The sequence below is a fragment of the Cajanus cajan genome, chromosome 10 (genome assembly GCF_000230855.2).
Source record: "Cajanus cajan strain Asha chromosome 10, NIPB_CcT2T_4, whole genome shotgun sequence".
Lineage (NCBI taxonomy): Eukaryota > Viridiplantae > Streptophyta > Magnoliopsida > Fabales > Fabaceae > Cajanus > Cajanus cajan.
In genome coordinates this window covers 51,181,664-51,197,269 of record NC_138526.1, presented here as the reverse complement: position 1 = coordinate 51,197,269, position 15,606 = coordinate 51,181,664, and the positions used below count along the sequence as shown (strand labels likewise).

At 36.1% G+C, this 15,606-nt stretch overlaps 3 protein-coding genes across 10 annotated transcripts in view; 1 reads left to right on the top strand and 2 right to left on the bottom strand.

Moving 5' to 3' along the window:
• Positions 1-9,023, bottom strand: part of LOC109815253 (centromere protein C) — a 30,222-nt gene extending 21,199 nt beyond the window's left edge. Inside the window, exons 1-7 of one of the 6 annotated variants that reach the window (XM_083065018.1) lie at positions 8,906-9,023; positions 8,707-8,749; positions 8,537-8,609; positions 8,125-8,433; positions 7,935-8,046; positions 7,769-7,857; positions 7,635-7,689 (exon numbers count right to left, since the gene is read on the bottom strand). In XM_083065018.1, the coding sequence (XP_082921144.1) occupies positions 7,635-7,689; positions 7,769-7,857; positions 7,935-8,046; positions 8,125-8,433; positions 8,537-8,600 (629 nt within the window). In that variant the 5' untranslated portion in view covers positions 8,601-8,609; positions 8,707-8,749; positions 8,906-9,023. The other 5 variants (XM_083065021.1, XM_083065019.1, XM_083065022.1 and 2 more) reach the window with 5 other exon arrangements.
• Positions 9,024-9,894: 871 nt separating this feature from the next.
• LOC109792838 (peptidyl-prolyl cis-trans isomerase CYP71-like) lies at positions 9,895-13,726 on the bottom strand. The gene is made up of 9 exons (XM_083064925.1): positions 13,607-13,726; positions 12,746-12,907; positions 12,493-12,600; positions 12,238-12,414; positions 11,868-12,085; positions 11,514-11,646; positions 10,975-11,198; positions 10,654-10,807; positions 9,895-10,341 (listed from the first exon to the last, which is right to left on the bottom strand). Exons 1-9 carry the CDS (start codon positions 13,724-13,726, stop codon positions 10,207-10,209), a joined length of 1,431 nt encoding a protein of 476 aa, XP_082921051.1. The 3' UTR covers positions 9,895-10,206.
• A 133-nt stretch (positions 13,727-13,859) lies between these two features.
• On the top strand, positions 13,860-15,359 carry LOC109815252 (DNA-repair protein XRCC1). Of its 3 annotated transcripts, none has more exons than XM_083065030.1 (3): positions 13,860-14,041; positions 14,340-14,411; positions 14,850-15,359. In XM_083065030.1, exons 1-3 carry the CDS (start codon positions 13,925-13,927, stop codon positions 15,189-15,191), a joined length of 531 nt encoding a protein of 176 aa, XP_082921156.1. In that variant the 5' UTR covers positions 13,860-13,924; the 3' UTR covers positions 15,192-15,359. The 3 variants fall into 3 exon arrangements, with proteins under 3 accessions (XP_082921156.1, XP_082921157.1, XP_020235498.2); XM_083065031.1 differs by having other exon boundaries at positions 13,864-14,041; positions 14,344-14,411; XM_020379909.3 differs by lacking the exon at positions 14,340-14,411 and having other exon boundaries at positions 13,864-14,041.
• Positions 15,360-15,606: the final 247 nt, after the last annotated feature.

Below are 15,606 nucleotides of genomic sequence, written 5' to 3'. Positions count from 1 at the left end.
CGGATTTCCATAGTCAAAAGTTTTTAGGAAGGAGCGAGCGAGCTTGTAGAGCGAGGGAACGCCAAAAAGCTTCCCAGTTTTACTCAATATATAAAAGCACGCTTCAAGAGGTTTCTTCTTAAATCCTTCATTTTACTGCTTTCTGTGTGCATATTTAAACTGTCATCATGTAGATAGTTAATTTATAATTGCTTAGAATAAATAGGGGTAATTTAGTAATTTTACGCTATTATTTTAAAAATAATCTGTCATAGGGAACCCGAAAGGGGCGCTGTGGGGTGCTAACACCTTCCCCACGCGTAACCGACTCCCTTACCCAACTCTGGTTGTAATGGCCAAAGTTGATTTATAAAATCAATTGCCTTATCCCTTTTTCCAATGTTTTGAGTAAAACATTGGTGGCGACTCCACGAACCCCTCCTTTTGCGAAAACCACTAATCCATGGAGGGTCCCGCTTGGGATTAATATGGATTGGTGAATCATTTAATAAAATTGCTCGTTTGACAAGGTCTCAGTTTGAGAATACGTCATTCTAGCAATCCATATTTTTAAACAAATAAACGAGTCTAACCATCCTTCGCGAATGCCGAAAGCCCGTTTCGGGCCGGTGGCGACAGCCCCTACTGGGGCCTGATTTAAAAAGCAGCAGCTTTCACTCTTGTTGCAACAAGATATTCAATGGCTTCTGATAGTGGTTTTGTGCAACCTGCGATTCCACGCTTCGATGGTCACTATGATCATTGGAGTATGTTGATGGAAAATTTTCTGCGATCCAAGGAGTATTGGAGTCTCGTTGAAATCGGTATCACTAAGCCGGCTGATGGAACAATTGTGACAGAAGCTCAAAGAAAGACGTTGGAGGATCAAAAATTGAAGGATTTGAAAACAAAAAATTATTTATTTCAAGCAATAGATCGTACTATTCTTGAGACCATCCTAAAGAAGGATACTGCTAAAGACATCTGGGACTCGATGAAGACGAAGTACCAAGGCACTGCACGAGTGAAACGAGCACAACTTCAAGCTCTTCGCAAAGAGTTTGAAATTCTCCACATGAAGGAAGGGGAGTCAGTTAATGACTACTTTGCACGAACACTGTCAGTTGCAAATAAGATGCGTATTCATGGTGAAAAGTTGGAAGATGTAGCAGTTGTTGAAAAAATCCTTCGCTCAATGACACGTAAATTTGACTATGTGGTGTGCTCCATTGAAGAATCGAATGACATTGATAGTCTTTCGATTGATGTATTGCAAAGCTCATTATTAGTTCATGAGCAGAGAATGACCTGCTATGTTGTGGATGAGCAAGCCTTGAAGATCACCACTCATGAAGGAACTACTTCTACAGGAAGAGGACGTGGCAATTTTCGAGGTAGAGGCAGAGGCAGAGGACATCATGCACAATTTGACAAGACAAGGGTGGAATGCTATCACTGTCACAAGCTTGGCCACTACCAGTATGAATGCCCTGACAAAGAAAAGGAAACCAAGGTAAATCTTGTTGAGTTTGAAGGGGAAATGCTCTTGATGGCTTACATCGACAAGAAAGAAAATTCATCAGGTGATACGTGGTATTTAGATTCTGGTTGCAACAATCATATGTGTGGAAATAAATCATTATTTTATAATATGGATGAAACATTTAGAGAAACTGTGAAGCTTGGAGACAACTCTTGCATCTCTGTCATGGGGAAAGGGGATATCAAATTCCATATGAAAAACAACACTGTGCATACAATTTCTAACGTGTTTTATATCCCAGATTTGAAAAGTAATCTCATTAGTATGGGCCAACTACAAGAGAGGGGTTATATCATCATTATTCAACAAAGTCGGTGCCAAATTCATCATCCAGAGAAGGGCCTAATCGTAGATGCAAAAATGACAGCGAATCGTATGTTTCCGCTGCACATTCAGTATGATATCCAAAAGTGTTTCTCAACAAGAGTGCAGGATCCAACATGGTTGTGGCATCTTCGTTATGGTCATTTAAGCTTCAAAGGCTTAAAGACCCTACATGAGAAGAACATGGTGGAAGGATTGCCCAAGATTAATTGCCCCACATAAATATGTGAAGATTGTATTGTTGGTAAACAACATCGTGATTCTTTCCCACATGGAAAAGCATTGAGAGCTCAACAAATCTTACAGTTGGTTCATTCAGACATTTGCGGACCAATCAATCCAACATCAAATGGAAACAAAAGGTACTTCATTATCTTCATAGATGATCATAGTAGAAAAACATGGGTTTATTTCTTGCAAGAGAAATCTGAAGCTTTTCTTATCTTTAAAAGCTTTAAATCTCGAGTTGAAAAAGAATCTGGCAAGTACATTCAAATTCTTCGTACAGATCGTGGTGGTGAATTTAACTCACATAACTTTTCAAGTTTCTGTGAATTGCATGGAATACAGAGGCAACTTACTGCTGCATACACACCACAGCAAAATGGTGTGGCAGAAAGAAAGAATCAGACGATTATGAACATGGTGCGAAGTATGTTGGTGAAAAAAAATATTCCAAAGACTTTTTGGCCAGAAGCTGTCAATTGGAGTGTTCACATACTTAACCGAAGTCCTACCCTTGCTGTAAAAAATATAACACCACAGCAAGCTTGGAGTGAAGTCAAGCCATCAGTTGACCACTTTAAAATATTTGGATGTATTGCATATGCACATGTTCCTGATGAAAAGAGAACAAAACTTGATGATAAAAGTGTGAAGTGTGTCTTTGTTGGAGTTAGTGAGGAATCCAAGGCGTACAGGTTATATAATCCCACTACAAAAAAAATAATCATCAGTCGTGATGTTCTATTTGATGAGGAAAGCATGTGGGAATGGAGCAGAGCCGAACAACAACAACAGATTTCAATTGACCTTGAGGAAGCTGGCCAGGAAGTTAATCAACCACTGCAGTCTTCTCTTGAAAGTCAAGGGTCTCAACCTCCCGCTCAGTCCCCAAGAGAAGTCTCACCAAGCTCTTCAACAAGTGCTTTAGTTCCAAATGAAGATCAACAATCTGTCTTAGAACCACAACGACAAAGGAAAAGACCATCTTGGATGATTGATTATGTGAGTGGAGATGAATTATCTGATGAGGACATTGCTGCTCATTTCGCCTTATTTACAGGATCTGATCCTATACTATTTGCAGAAGCAGTAAAAGAAGAAAAGTGGAAAAAAGCCATGGATGTGGAGATTCAAGCTATAGAAAAAAATGGGACATGGGAGCTAACAGATCTTCCTAAAGGGCAAAAAAACCATTGGTGTGAAGTGGGTTTATAAGACAAAGCTAAATGAAAAAGGAGAAATTGACAAGTTCAAAGCAAGGCTAGTTGTGAAAGGCTACAATCAAGAACATGGAGTTGATTATCAAGAGGTTTTTGCTCCTGTTGTGAGACAAGATACAATTCGACTGGTGATTTCTTTAGCAGCACAAAACTCATGGTCTATCTTCCAACTAGATGTGAAATCTGCTTTCCTTAATGGCGAGCTACTTGAGGAAGTCTACATTGAGCAACCTCCTGGTTATGTGATAAAAGGAAGTGAACATAAGGTTTATCGATTGAAGAAGGCCTTATACGGGCTAAAACAGGCACCTCGAGCCTGGTACAGTTGCATAGAAGAACACTTTGAAAAGGCAGGTTTCAACAAATGTCCACATGAGCACACGTTGTTCATAAAGTCTGGAGAAGAAGGTAAGATCCTAATAGTATGCTTATATGTTGATGATCTTATTTTCACGGGCAATGATGAGGCTATGTTTACTGATTTTAAGAACTCTATGATGACTGATTTTGACATGACTGACTTGGGAAAGATGAAATATTTTCTTGGTATAGAAGTAGTGCAAACAGCTGCTGGATTTTTTATTGGGCAAAAAAAATATGCTCATGAGATCTTGGAGAGGTTTAATATGGAAAATTGTAATCCGGTTGGGACTCCAACTGAACCAGGATTAAAGCTCTCAAAGGACCTTGATGGAGAAAGAGTTGACAGTACTTACTTCAAACGAATTGTTGGAAGTTTAATGTATTTGACAACTACTCGTCCTGATATTATGTATGCAGTATGTTTGGTTAGCAGGTATATGGAAAGGCCAACGGAGTTACATCTCAAAGCTGCTAAAAGAGTGTTTCGCTACTTGAAGGGAACAACAGATCTTGGTGTTTTCTATAAGAAAATTAATGGATCTATTTTGACTGGTTTCACTGACAGCAATTATGCTGGTGATATGGATGATAGGCGGAGTACATCAGGCCACGTGTTTATGATAGGTTCAGGTGCCATATCATGGGTATCAAAGAAGCAACAAGTTGTTACTTTGTCCACAACTGAAGCGAAGTTCATAGCTGCAGCAACTTCTGCATGTCAAGCAATATGGTTGAGAAGAATCCTTGAAGAGCTACATTTTTATCAACAGGGGCCAACTGTAATTCATTGTGATAATAGTTCAACCATCAAACTCTCAAGAAATCCAATTTTACATGGAAGAAGCAAGCATATAGATGTGAGGTATCACTTTCTACGTGATCTTGTAATCGAGAAAATCATTGATTTGGTTTATTGTCGAAGTGAGGACCAAGTCGCAGATATTCTGACAAAGCCTTTAAAGCTGGAAGCATTTGAGAAGTTGCGTGGATTACTTGGAATCTGCTCAAGTTCAGCTTTAAACTGATTGCATAAATGACATTCAGTTTAAGGGAGGGTGTTAAGATAATTAGTTTCTTTTGTATTTCAATAAGTTCCTATTTTTTAGGAAGTCTGTTGCTTTTTCTCATTCCTTAGAATAATCCCAGATTTATAGGAGTTGTTAGCAGTGGGATGTGACGTTGCATTATTCTCTAGCTTTCAGTTATTTGACTTTGTATTTAATTAGACCTTATGTCAATGAATAATTCATTCCATTTCCTTTTACTCAATCTCCAAAAACTTAATTCTAGTTTCCTAACAGTCTCAATGTGATGAGCAAAAAGAAAGGCAAGGGGAACAGTATTCCAGCTATGGGAATTGGTAACGTGAGTGGTAAATTGGTAATGCTAATTTAAGGCAACTAAAGGCTGCTATATTAGAGGGAAAAAAATAGTAATTGCTCCAGAACAACAGGTTAAATAGCTTCTATGTGATATGTATAGTTCAATTTTAATGAAGATAGCTGGTAACGAAATACAAGACACAGATAATGACCTTTAACTCCATCAATCTCATTAGGAAATTTATCCATGATTAGACGACTTGCAACATCAAAAGTACATTTGAAAAAGTAGTCTGCCTTCTTTAAGTCCGTATCCAATGGCTTAGGATTTCTCTCGTCCTTGGAAGTGCAAACAATTTTGCATTTTCCAAGAATTGATTCTTAAAAACAAAATTTAGTAGGAAATAGCATCAACAATATTCCTTGGAGATTTGATGACTTCCCATAATTGTCTTCCTTGGAGATTTCAGAAGTGTGGGTGCAGTTTATGTCTGTGTCCTAATCAGTACTTGTCTTACCAACAGCAGAAACATCTTTAATCATGTGTGCCTCAATATTCAACCTTTCCTCAGTGTCGTCCATAACCCTTTCACCTGTACCACTGCCTCCAACATCGACATCCAAGTCAACACCAGGTCCAGCTGAGTCATTATTAGCATCAAGACTTGGATCCCTTGAATTATCCACCATTGACTTTTGAGAAGTACTGCTAGAATTTCTGATGGTGTCATCAGCCAAACTTGTCTCACCAACTGCAATTAAATTTTTAGTACCGGGAACATTCAGTTTATTTGATGGTGTAGTTGATGCATTATCCTGATCATCACCCAGCAGCTTCTCAATCTCCCTTTTTGCATCTACCCATAGACAAGAACAAGCCACAGGGATGTCATTGTCACCCACATGAAGAGAAATGAGAATCAAACAGTAACTTACTTTCGTATCGTTCATGAGCCACCAAGAATTGTTCCGGATCTTCCAAGCTATGAAGGTCAAGAGGCGAAAACAAACTCCATAGAGGGCCTGTCAGAAAAACCCAATTCAGCACAAGAAAAAGGGGATTCACAGAGAGAATGTTAATTATAACTTAAAATCATTACTTTTTAGTTTGATTCAAAGAGAAATGTGGTAGTTTTAGCCCTAATCCGGGTCTCCGTTGTCGACGAAATTCCCCATCGTCTTCAGCATCATTTGTCTTCTGAGAATCTTCAGAGTTGAAAAGTTTAGGGTTAGCATCCACGATGGACTTGGCCAAGAAGAAATGAGAATCAAACAGTAACTTACTTTGCAATCTTTGCAATCGATCATATGCCAAGACGAATTGTTCATAATCTTTCAAGTTATTATGGTTGAGAGTCGGCAAGAAACTGTCCAGAGAGGGCCTGTCAGAAAAACCCGATTCAGCACAAGAAAAAGGGGATTCACAGAGAGAATGTTAATTATAACTTAAAATCATTACTTTTTAATTGGTTCCATAAAGTAAAGTGGTCGTTTTAGCCCTAATCCAGGTCTCAGTTGTCGACGAAAGAAAAGTTTACGTCTAGGGTTTACCACAGTTGAAATTTCCTTCTGCAATGTTGAAGATGAAGCAAATGGAAATCTCGGAGGGGTGGGTGAATCTAACTGCTGCACAGGGCACTGTACAGCCTTTACCAGAGGTGTTCTATTTTTTAGTCTTTTCAAGAAATTATCTATATCGGATAAAGCCTTCCTGGGCTTTGATTTGGGCTTTGATTTGTTCCCTCGCAAAGATTTCATTTCAATCACTGGGTAGTCTGGGAAATCTGGAAGAGAAAATTTCTCTAAAGGGATCGGTTTGATCTGTAATCTGTCCTGCAAAATTTTAATTGCCTTGTCCCCCTCTAGGTCTTCAGGATTGTAACGAAGCAATTCATTCAATAATTCATCAAGATCAAGCTTGTTCCCTTCAGTAGCAGATGAATCTGCACCAAAATACATAATCAGAATGTTTAAATTTATGAAAAATAAACGAGTAAAAGCGTACTGATGTCTGATATTACGAGGAAAAGAACACGAGGATAAATGGAAGAATGCCAACTTGAAACCTGCCAGCACACCCATATAGAAGAATAGACTAACACTCACTCACCCTTCACTTCATTTTCAGAAGAACAAGCCAGCTGCTTCTTAATCTCCCTTTTTGCATCTACCCATAGACAAGAACAAGCCACAGGGATGTCATTGTCACCCACATGAAGAAAAATGAGAATCAAACAGTAACTTACTGTTGTATTGTTTTAGGGCCAAGGCGAATTCTTCCGCATCTTTATCTTTGAAGTCATTAAGGTCAAGAGGCGGCAACAAACTCTCCAAAGAGGGCCTGTCAGAAGATGTGTTACAAGCAACACCTTTGTCAATGTTCTCGGCCACAGGATCAATACTCTGAGATCCAAGTGTCTCTTGAGAGGACAGAACATCATCAGAGGCTTCTCTTGGATACCTATGCCTGTATTTGAGAGGTCTGACCCATATAACATTAAGACCAATTAGTTAAACAACAGAACATAAAAATGACAAACATCACAAACAAGGCAACCTAAACAGATTATCAGAGTATCATGAAGGTACATTCGATTACTCCCCAAAAGCCCCGGTCGGAGATGCCGCGGTCTAGAGAATACATTATCCTCAAACGAGGCATTATCCTCAAACGAGGCATAACCCAGCTGCTTCATAATCTCCTTTTTTGCATCTACCCATAGACAAGAACAAGCCACAGGGATGTCATTGTCACCCACATGAAGAGAAATGAGAATCAAACAGTAACTTACTTTCGTATCGTTCATGCGCCAAGAAGAATTGTTTATAATCTTTCAAGCTATCAAGGTCAGGAGGCGGCAACAAACTCTCCAAAGAGGGCCTGTCAGAAAAACCCAATTCAGCACAAGAAAAAGGGGATTCACAGAGAGAATGTTAGTTATAACTTAAAATCATTACTGTTTAGTTCGTTTCATAGAGAAACGTGGTAATTTTAGCCCTAATCCGGGTCTCCGTCTCCGTTGTCGAAAAAATTCTCTATACTCTTCAGGATGATTTTTCTCCAGATATTCTTCAGAGTTGAAAAGTTTAGGGTTAGCATCCACGATGGACTTGGCCAAGAAGAAATGAGAATCAAACAGTAACTTACCGAACCATCTATCAGACGCCGAGAAGAATTGTTCCATATCTTTGAAGTCATTAGGGTCAGGACGCGGCAACAAACTCTCCACAGAGGGCCCTAATCCGGGTCTCGGTTGTGGACGAAACTCCCCATCCTTTTCAGCATCATTTGTCTTTTGAGAATCCTCTTTTAACAATTGTTCTTCGTCGTCGTCGTCGTCGTCGTCGGCGGCGGCGGCGGCAAAGGGTTCAGTGAATTCTTCCAATGGGGCTTTCCCGGGCCTCCGACGAAAGCCCCCGTCCCCTTCTTTCTCCTCATTTTCTTTATCCAATTCTTCTTCGTCAAAAGAAGGAAATCAAATTTATTTACAGATGATCAAAGGCAAATGTACTCTAAGCAGGAACATGATGTCATATCAGCTACTAAGCTCACAATATACCTGGTGGATTCACCACGTTGAGATTCGTATCATCTGTAGGGATAGAAGCCGTAAATGTCTGCATATTTTCTGCCTGCATCAATCAAACAAAAATTAATCCAGAAAACAAGATTCATCCTCAAGAAATTCAAGAAACTCAAGAAAGACGGTAAAACTCAAGAAACCATTACCTGAAAATCACGAATGGGAAAATATTCGGGAATCTGTTATTACCTGAAAAAATAACTATAAAATGATTTCTTATTCTTATTATAATAATGTAAAAAGGATTTGATAGAGAAAAATCTTCCCTTTTTAGAACAACGAAAAAAAAGAGAGTAAAAGTGTCTAGTTGGAATTGGAAACGTAAAATGTGGTTGAATGAATTACTCTTAGTTACTTGTGAGATTGAGATAGACGAAGGGGTTTGTGATTCTTGGACTAAGAAAAAAATTCTAGAAACAAAACGTGACTTAAGAAATGTGTGAATTATCCACGTTCAACTTATATATCTGATGCTTACAAAAAATACACCTAACAGAATTGGACGAAGAGACTTGTAAAGTAAAAAATCTTATGCTGATTTGTTCTATTACCATGGATCATCGTCACTATTATAGATTATAGTTATCTTGTTTAATATAATTGTCATCAAATATTTGTGATTTTTTACGGGCAGTTTCATTAACTGTCAAAAAAAATAACACTAATTGAGTTTTTTTTTTTATAAATATTTTTGATGGTCAAAAATGGTTACAATCATATTTTCTTAAAAAATTTTAAACATATATTAACAGTTTCAAACCTCCAAAAAATATTATTTGAATAAAAAAAATCTTATTTCTATACACAAATTCAATTTTAAAACTTTTATTTGAATAGTAATAATTCAAAATTTTTATTTTAATAATTTTTTTCTTATTAGAATAAAAAATATTATTAGATTACAAAACTTTTTATATTATATTGAAAAATGCTTATGCACTATATACTTATTTATGTTGATTAGTTTTTAACCTAAAAAAATTACTCTAGAATTATTTACTTAACTTTAATTAGTTATTTATTTTATTTTAAAATATTGTTTATTTAATTGTATAATTTTCTATTTAATTGATTAAAATAAAAATAATTAATAAAAAATCATTTTAAAAAATATTTATTTTTAATTTCATTCCTTTTAACTCTACAACGAATGAAAACAGACCATTAAAACCGCAAATAGCAAGCCTTGTCTAAACACTTACTATAGGTTTTAGATACGTAAGCAACACGTGTATAAAGAACTTTGCCTTGACAAATTTAATGAAACACTTATGCCTATATAGAGGGGACGGGGTAATACGTATAGGTTGCAGCAATTAGAAATCCACTTCTCAGCAAAATAATTTAATACCACATTTAAACATAGCAATAACAAGGAATATATATCGTACATCAGGTATAGTATCAAAAAAAATTACACGTCAAGAAGTGATATTGCCTAACTGCATTCCTTTGGCATGCAAAGCGCATCACACTGGCACAGCAGAACACAGAAGACAGCGTCAAGCTAAAGCTTTAGCCGCAAGTCAGAGGAAACCAGTGAAGCAAGTGTGTTCATGAAATACAATGGCCATATAATTGCCTCACTTGATAAGAAACCTGTGGAGCTAAAGGAAGAAACTTGAAATTATGCTGTTAAAATTTCTTCAGCACCAGAATAGATGACTGACACCATCAGTCATACAAGGAAAGGACCTTCGAGACTTTGGTACAGTAACATTTAGAATTTTAACATCATGATATGGCTTATCTGTCTTGTCTGTCTTCACTTTTTCTATAGCCTACCAACATCAAAATTTTCAATTGGTTAGTCTTCTCAAATAGACATTTTGTCAAAAGAAACATAATACATTTTAGAGGAAACCTTAGAAAGAGAGAAATTCATCGAAAGATACATATATATATATATATATATATATATATATATATATATATATATATATATATATATATATATATATATATATATATGTATGTATGTATATACCATAAGGAAATTGAGAAGGAATTGTTTGAAAAAGATGGTTGATCAGGTGATATGAATCAGCAAAAAAGTACTAAATGGTTAAGCAAGAATAGAAAAGCCAATTTACATGTACAACATCCATTCCCTTCGCAACTCTACCAAATACAGTGTGCTTGTTGTCCAACCATGGAGTAGCCACTGTGGTGATAAAGAACTGAGAACCATTTGTATTTGGGCCCGCATTTGCCATTGATACTGTGAAAGGCCTATCGTGCCTCAAACTGCAAGATCAAAAAGATTTGCTAAGTTCCATCTGAGGCAAAAACCATACCAGGATGTTTCCAGGTGCTATTAGCATATTCCCCCAAATAATCACTAGCCTGGAGTTTGAAATCATGATATTTCTTGAATATGATAAGATAGAACGTTTATAAACAAGCTTCATTACCTTTTATGAAATTCATCCTCAAATTCCCTCCCCCAAATAGACTGCCCACCTGTGCCATCTCCTAAAGGATCTCCTGTTTGTATCATGAAGCCTTTGATGACCCTGTGAAAAATAAGATTGTCATAATAGCCATTTCGGCAGTGAGTTGTGAAATTCTCCACAGTTTTTGGACATTCCTCTGGATATAATTTCATGTCTATATCACCCATGGTGGTGTGTAGAATCTGCAAAAGAGAAATTGGAATTATAAAGCTATTTTTTGGGGAATGGAGAGGTATCCATATGATTTAAAAATAAAAATACATAAGAAAACCAACCCACAGTTTCATATGTAAAGAACAAGAGGAAACATCTTTCCTCTCTTCTACTGGATAATTAATTAAATAGAATAGTACAGAGGTGAAAAAAATATAGTTACTAATTTATGACAGGTTATTTCTAAACAACTTTTAATGTGTATGACACGTAAATTAGAGTGAAAGCATCAATGAATTTATTTGCCAGTCATAACAATCTACTTTAAAGGCGAATAAACTCACCACATTGTCAGGAAGTGATGTTGTAACTGACTTTCCAATATCAGAAACTGCTAAAAGTTCATCAGCCGGTGGTTTTTCATTGAACACATCTCTTCCCTTAGTTGCATCTTCAGGCTCCTCTGGCTCTCTTCGACTAATACATGACAAACTCCAATACTTAGATACAAGTTGCATTATATTTGCATGTCATACAATTAACTATTAAGGACAACATGCATTAAGCAAGATGAACCTCAATGTACCGAGGGAAATCACTATTGGACAAAATCCCCATATATGATATTATCATATAACAAAACTACATAACTTTGGAATCCAATGCAGAGGTAAAATGGTCAGTACACTATTACATACCTGAATAAATATATTCTGTGCTTTTTGAAAGCACAACACAGGAAAGTGGGATCTGTTAAAGGGTCCTTGCTCTCATTAGCATTTGCAGCTGCCGTAGGAATCTTTCTTACTTTTTTGCTACTTCGATCACCTTGATATAAAGCTATTCTCAAGAACCTATCATTATTCTCCACCTTTCCAAGTATTCGAGCAACTTTATTGGTGTGCAAATTAACAATCTATAAGCATACAGAAGATGTAAAACACATGAGGGAATGGAACTTCCTCTAGTTGGTTGCATTAGTAACAATGAAGTATATAGTATGGAGAGGAAGGAAACAGAAGGAATTGAAATAATTTTAACCCTTCAGTGAGAAAAAAAAAATCTTACTTTAATCCTAAGCAAGGTTGCATATATAAGAAAATTGGAACTTTCATCAAAAACTGCATTTGGAAGTGGTGCACTTTCTGTCTTTTCTATTTCCTTCTCAACAGCCATTCTTCGACCAAAATCAATGGCTTCCAACCGATATAATGGAGCATCACTTCTTTGGAGGTCTTGAGCAACCTATCAATAAATCAATTCATTTACCACCAAATGTCCAAAAAGCAACGAGAAACAGTGAAATTCTGCTAAAACTGTTACCTCCAGGGATTCGTCATAAACTCGCCTTAGTTTACCCGTTCTGAACCAAAACACACGTATCGTACAGTCAGGTGATGTAATGCAAAATTGTTTACCGTCTGGACTGACCTAAAAAAGACAAAACTCAGTTAATAAATACCATGAAAGTCAAACACCAGATATCTAGCTTTCATAAACCATCTAAATAACATAAATAACATAATATTGAATTATCAACAATATTAACTGAAGTATGTTCATAGAACTCAAGTACCTCAATACCCGATACAGAAGTCTTGCATTTAGCAATTTCAAAGAGGTTAGTATCACTTTTCAGTTTAAAATTGACCCTACAAGCACCAAAGGAAAGGATTAAAATGTTTTCACAACTGCAGATTAAATCATCCAAAACACATGCAATCAAGAATTTCCAGAACTGTCATATACAATCAAAAAATTACCAAAACAGTCACAAATTCACAATATACGACAACCACAAATTTGTTCAAATATTTGGCACTTCATGGCATAGCTGATTACAGATTTACACTACCAGTTCATTTTGTACAGGCTATATTTATTAGCAACTTATTGGTGACCCAACTCAAAAGACTTAGATCAGTAACCAAAAGGTCATTGGTGGCAGCAAGGAGGCTATAACACAAAAATAGGCAGAAGTTTGGGGAAAAAGATGCCACTTCTGAATAGAACAGAAAATATGTTTAGTCTGGCAGGATTTTAGTGAAATATCCTGTAATGGAACAATTGAAATCAACATGTAATTACCATAATTAAACATGTGAATTCACTTCAAATTGACCTGATCTACATCTATATCCATGGTTGAAGTCAATAGCACTTAAATATTAATAATTTATACGAAATAATCCTGATCATATTATTAGTACTGCACAGTGTTTATATTCATTTGATGAGAATGAATTAAAATGCAAAATGGGGCTTCAGAATTTGCAGGTTTTAAATTATCTTAATTTATTCAACACAACAATAAAAGAGTGAAGCATCAACAAATGGTATTGCCAGCCATCAGTAATTGAACCATGATGAGTCATTTATAATTATATTTTATACAAAATGGAGGGAGGCAGAGCTATAATAAGACAAACATAAGTACGTAATCATCCTCTGGGAACTGAAGTGTATCAGGGCTCCAGTATTCAATTATCCCTTTTGCATCTGCCGAAAGTACAGAATCACATACAGAATTGTACTTCATAACTTTAATAGGACCCATATGTATCCGAACAAAGGAGCAAGGAATGGTAAAATTGTTCAATGAAATTCTGAAAAATATCACCCAAACAAAGAGGCTTGTTCAATGAAATGGTAAAATTGTTTCACTACCTAATCACTCACAATGGCGAATGCTTGATGGACGTAGCTATCTGTTGTTCCCGCTTAATTGTGCTTAAGGTTGAGAGTTATATCCTATATGAATCTAAATTTTATGTTACCATTTCAGCCAGATCCAAGTGAGATGACCAAAATAGCTGCAGAGGGGATTCTAACTTGTTTGCAAGATGCAATATGTTCTCTAGAGGAAAAACGGGTAATGTACACACAAAATTGTTTATCACTTTTATTAGTTTGAAAGCAATTTTTCTGATATTTTCTCTCCCTGGGGGATGCTGGCATAGGTAAAATTTTCTTTGTTTAAATTCTCTGTCAGAATAAATAGAGTATCATATTGATAGATAAAGAGCAGACTTTTGTTATCATTTAAAATTCAATTGAATTTACTTTCTAAACACGGAAGGCAAGGATCGCTGGTAGTACAATATTTAGAGCTTATTTTAAATACAATTTGATTTTATTTAAGTATTCATCATGTTTTGTGTATCATGAAGTCAGTTAACTGGAATATGCAACATGCCACAAACAAGTCAAAAAATTTCTTGCATGAACACCAACGGTACTTGGTATTTTCTATTTCCTAATCCTTTGCATCCCAACATTTTTCTTGGTGCTACTAAGATTTCTCTGCAACCTTTGTACTTATTTTTATGATCCCAGGTTCAATGTGTAGTACCTAACATTGCTGACCAATTTCACTTAGATAGGAATTGGCTGATCAATTGATTGATTCGTCAGCAGTAGCACACTAACAGTTTGCACATGTCTATATTAATACCTTCTGAGCCACTAACAGTTTGCGCTTAGACTTGTTGAATTGCTTGTCTAGTTCAATACTTTAATTTTTATAGCTTTCTATTATATTTGGCCTCACACAGTTGTCAAAATCCGGTGCCATAGTTGATACTCTTACTTCTAGTTTCAGCATGTTGCCTTCATTGTATCGATAAAATCAAATATATGATTTCACAGCTGATGGTGTTTATCTTATTATCTTTAACCAGGACATCCGCAAAGGAACTGAGGACTGGAAGTTCTTACCTCGCGTTGTTGAGGAGCTTGCAAAGTTGGATGTGGTAAGAAATAACAAGAACACATTGTCAAAGGAAGATCTTCACAGACAAGCTTTGGATTGTAAAAGTATTTATGAAGAGGAGCTAAATAGTTTCGATCATGAAAGGAAAGAGAATTCAAAGGTAAATAAAGAACAGAGGAGCAAAACTGGAAGAACAAATGGCATGTCTTCTGGTGCAGTTGAGTATGATAGTGATGAGACAATTGAGATGACAGAACTAGAAATTGACCTTGCATATAAGACTTTGTCCTCTAACATCTGCCACTTGTGAATGCTCATTGAACTTGTTTCTTTAGTTAGGGATGAAAAGGAGTTGTTTTGGTTTTCCTAGTTTTTTCATTGGATATCTTACCGTCTCCTTTGGAAAGTGCCTAACTCACTCACAAGGTTTGTTGTTAGCCTTACTATTATAAAAATATTTTTTATATTATTACTGATATATTTCTTTCTCATATTTTTTTATTCATCCAATCAAGCGAAGAAAAATCCTTCCATTTCCTTCTCTTTTTCTTATATTTTTAACATTCTTATTTCATTCTTTTATATTCATTCCTTCCTAATTCACTCTAAAGGCAAGCAAATACATTAAAGTTTGAATTGTGTTTGTGAAATATGAAAAGTTGAGTTTAATTCATGTTGTGATTTTTTATTGGTAGGTTATTCATGAGTATCATAGTAATTTTTTT

What these genes read in the sequence shown, in the direction of transcription:
- LOC109792838 (XM_083064925.1), bottom strand. Translation starts at nt 13,726, where the DNA reads ATGGGTCCTATTAAAGTTATGAAGTACAATTCTGTATGTGATTCTGTA. An exon ending in CACAGAATATATTTATTCAG is followed by an intron (nt 11,647 to 11,867) that starts GTATGTAATAGT and finishes GTCATGTATTAG; the next exon opens with TCGAAGAGAGCCAGAGGAGC. An exon ending in CATCACTTCCTGACAATGTG is followed by an intron (nt 11,199 to 11,513) that starts GTGAGTTTATTC and finishes TCTCTTTTGCAG; the next exon opens with ATTCTACACACCACCATGGG.
- LOC109815252 (XM_083065030.1), top strand. Translation starts at nt 13,925, where the DNA reads ATGAATCTAAATTTTATGTTACCATTTCAGCCAGATCCAAGTGAGATG. An exon ending in GTTCTCTAGAGGAAAAACGG is followed by an intron (nt 14,042 to 14,339) that starts GTAATGTACACA and finishes TGTATCATGAAG; the next exon opens with TCAGTTAACTGGAATATGCA. An exon ending in ATGAACACCAACGGTACTTG is followed by an intron (nt 14,412 to 14,849) that starts GTATTTTCTATT and finishes ATCTTTAACCAG; the next exon opens with GACATCCGCAAAGGAACTGA.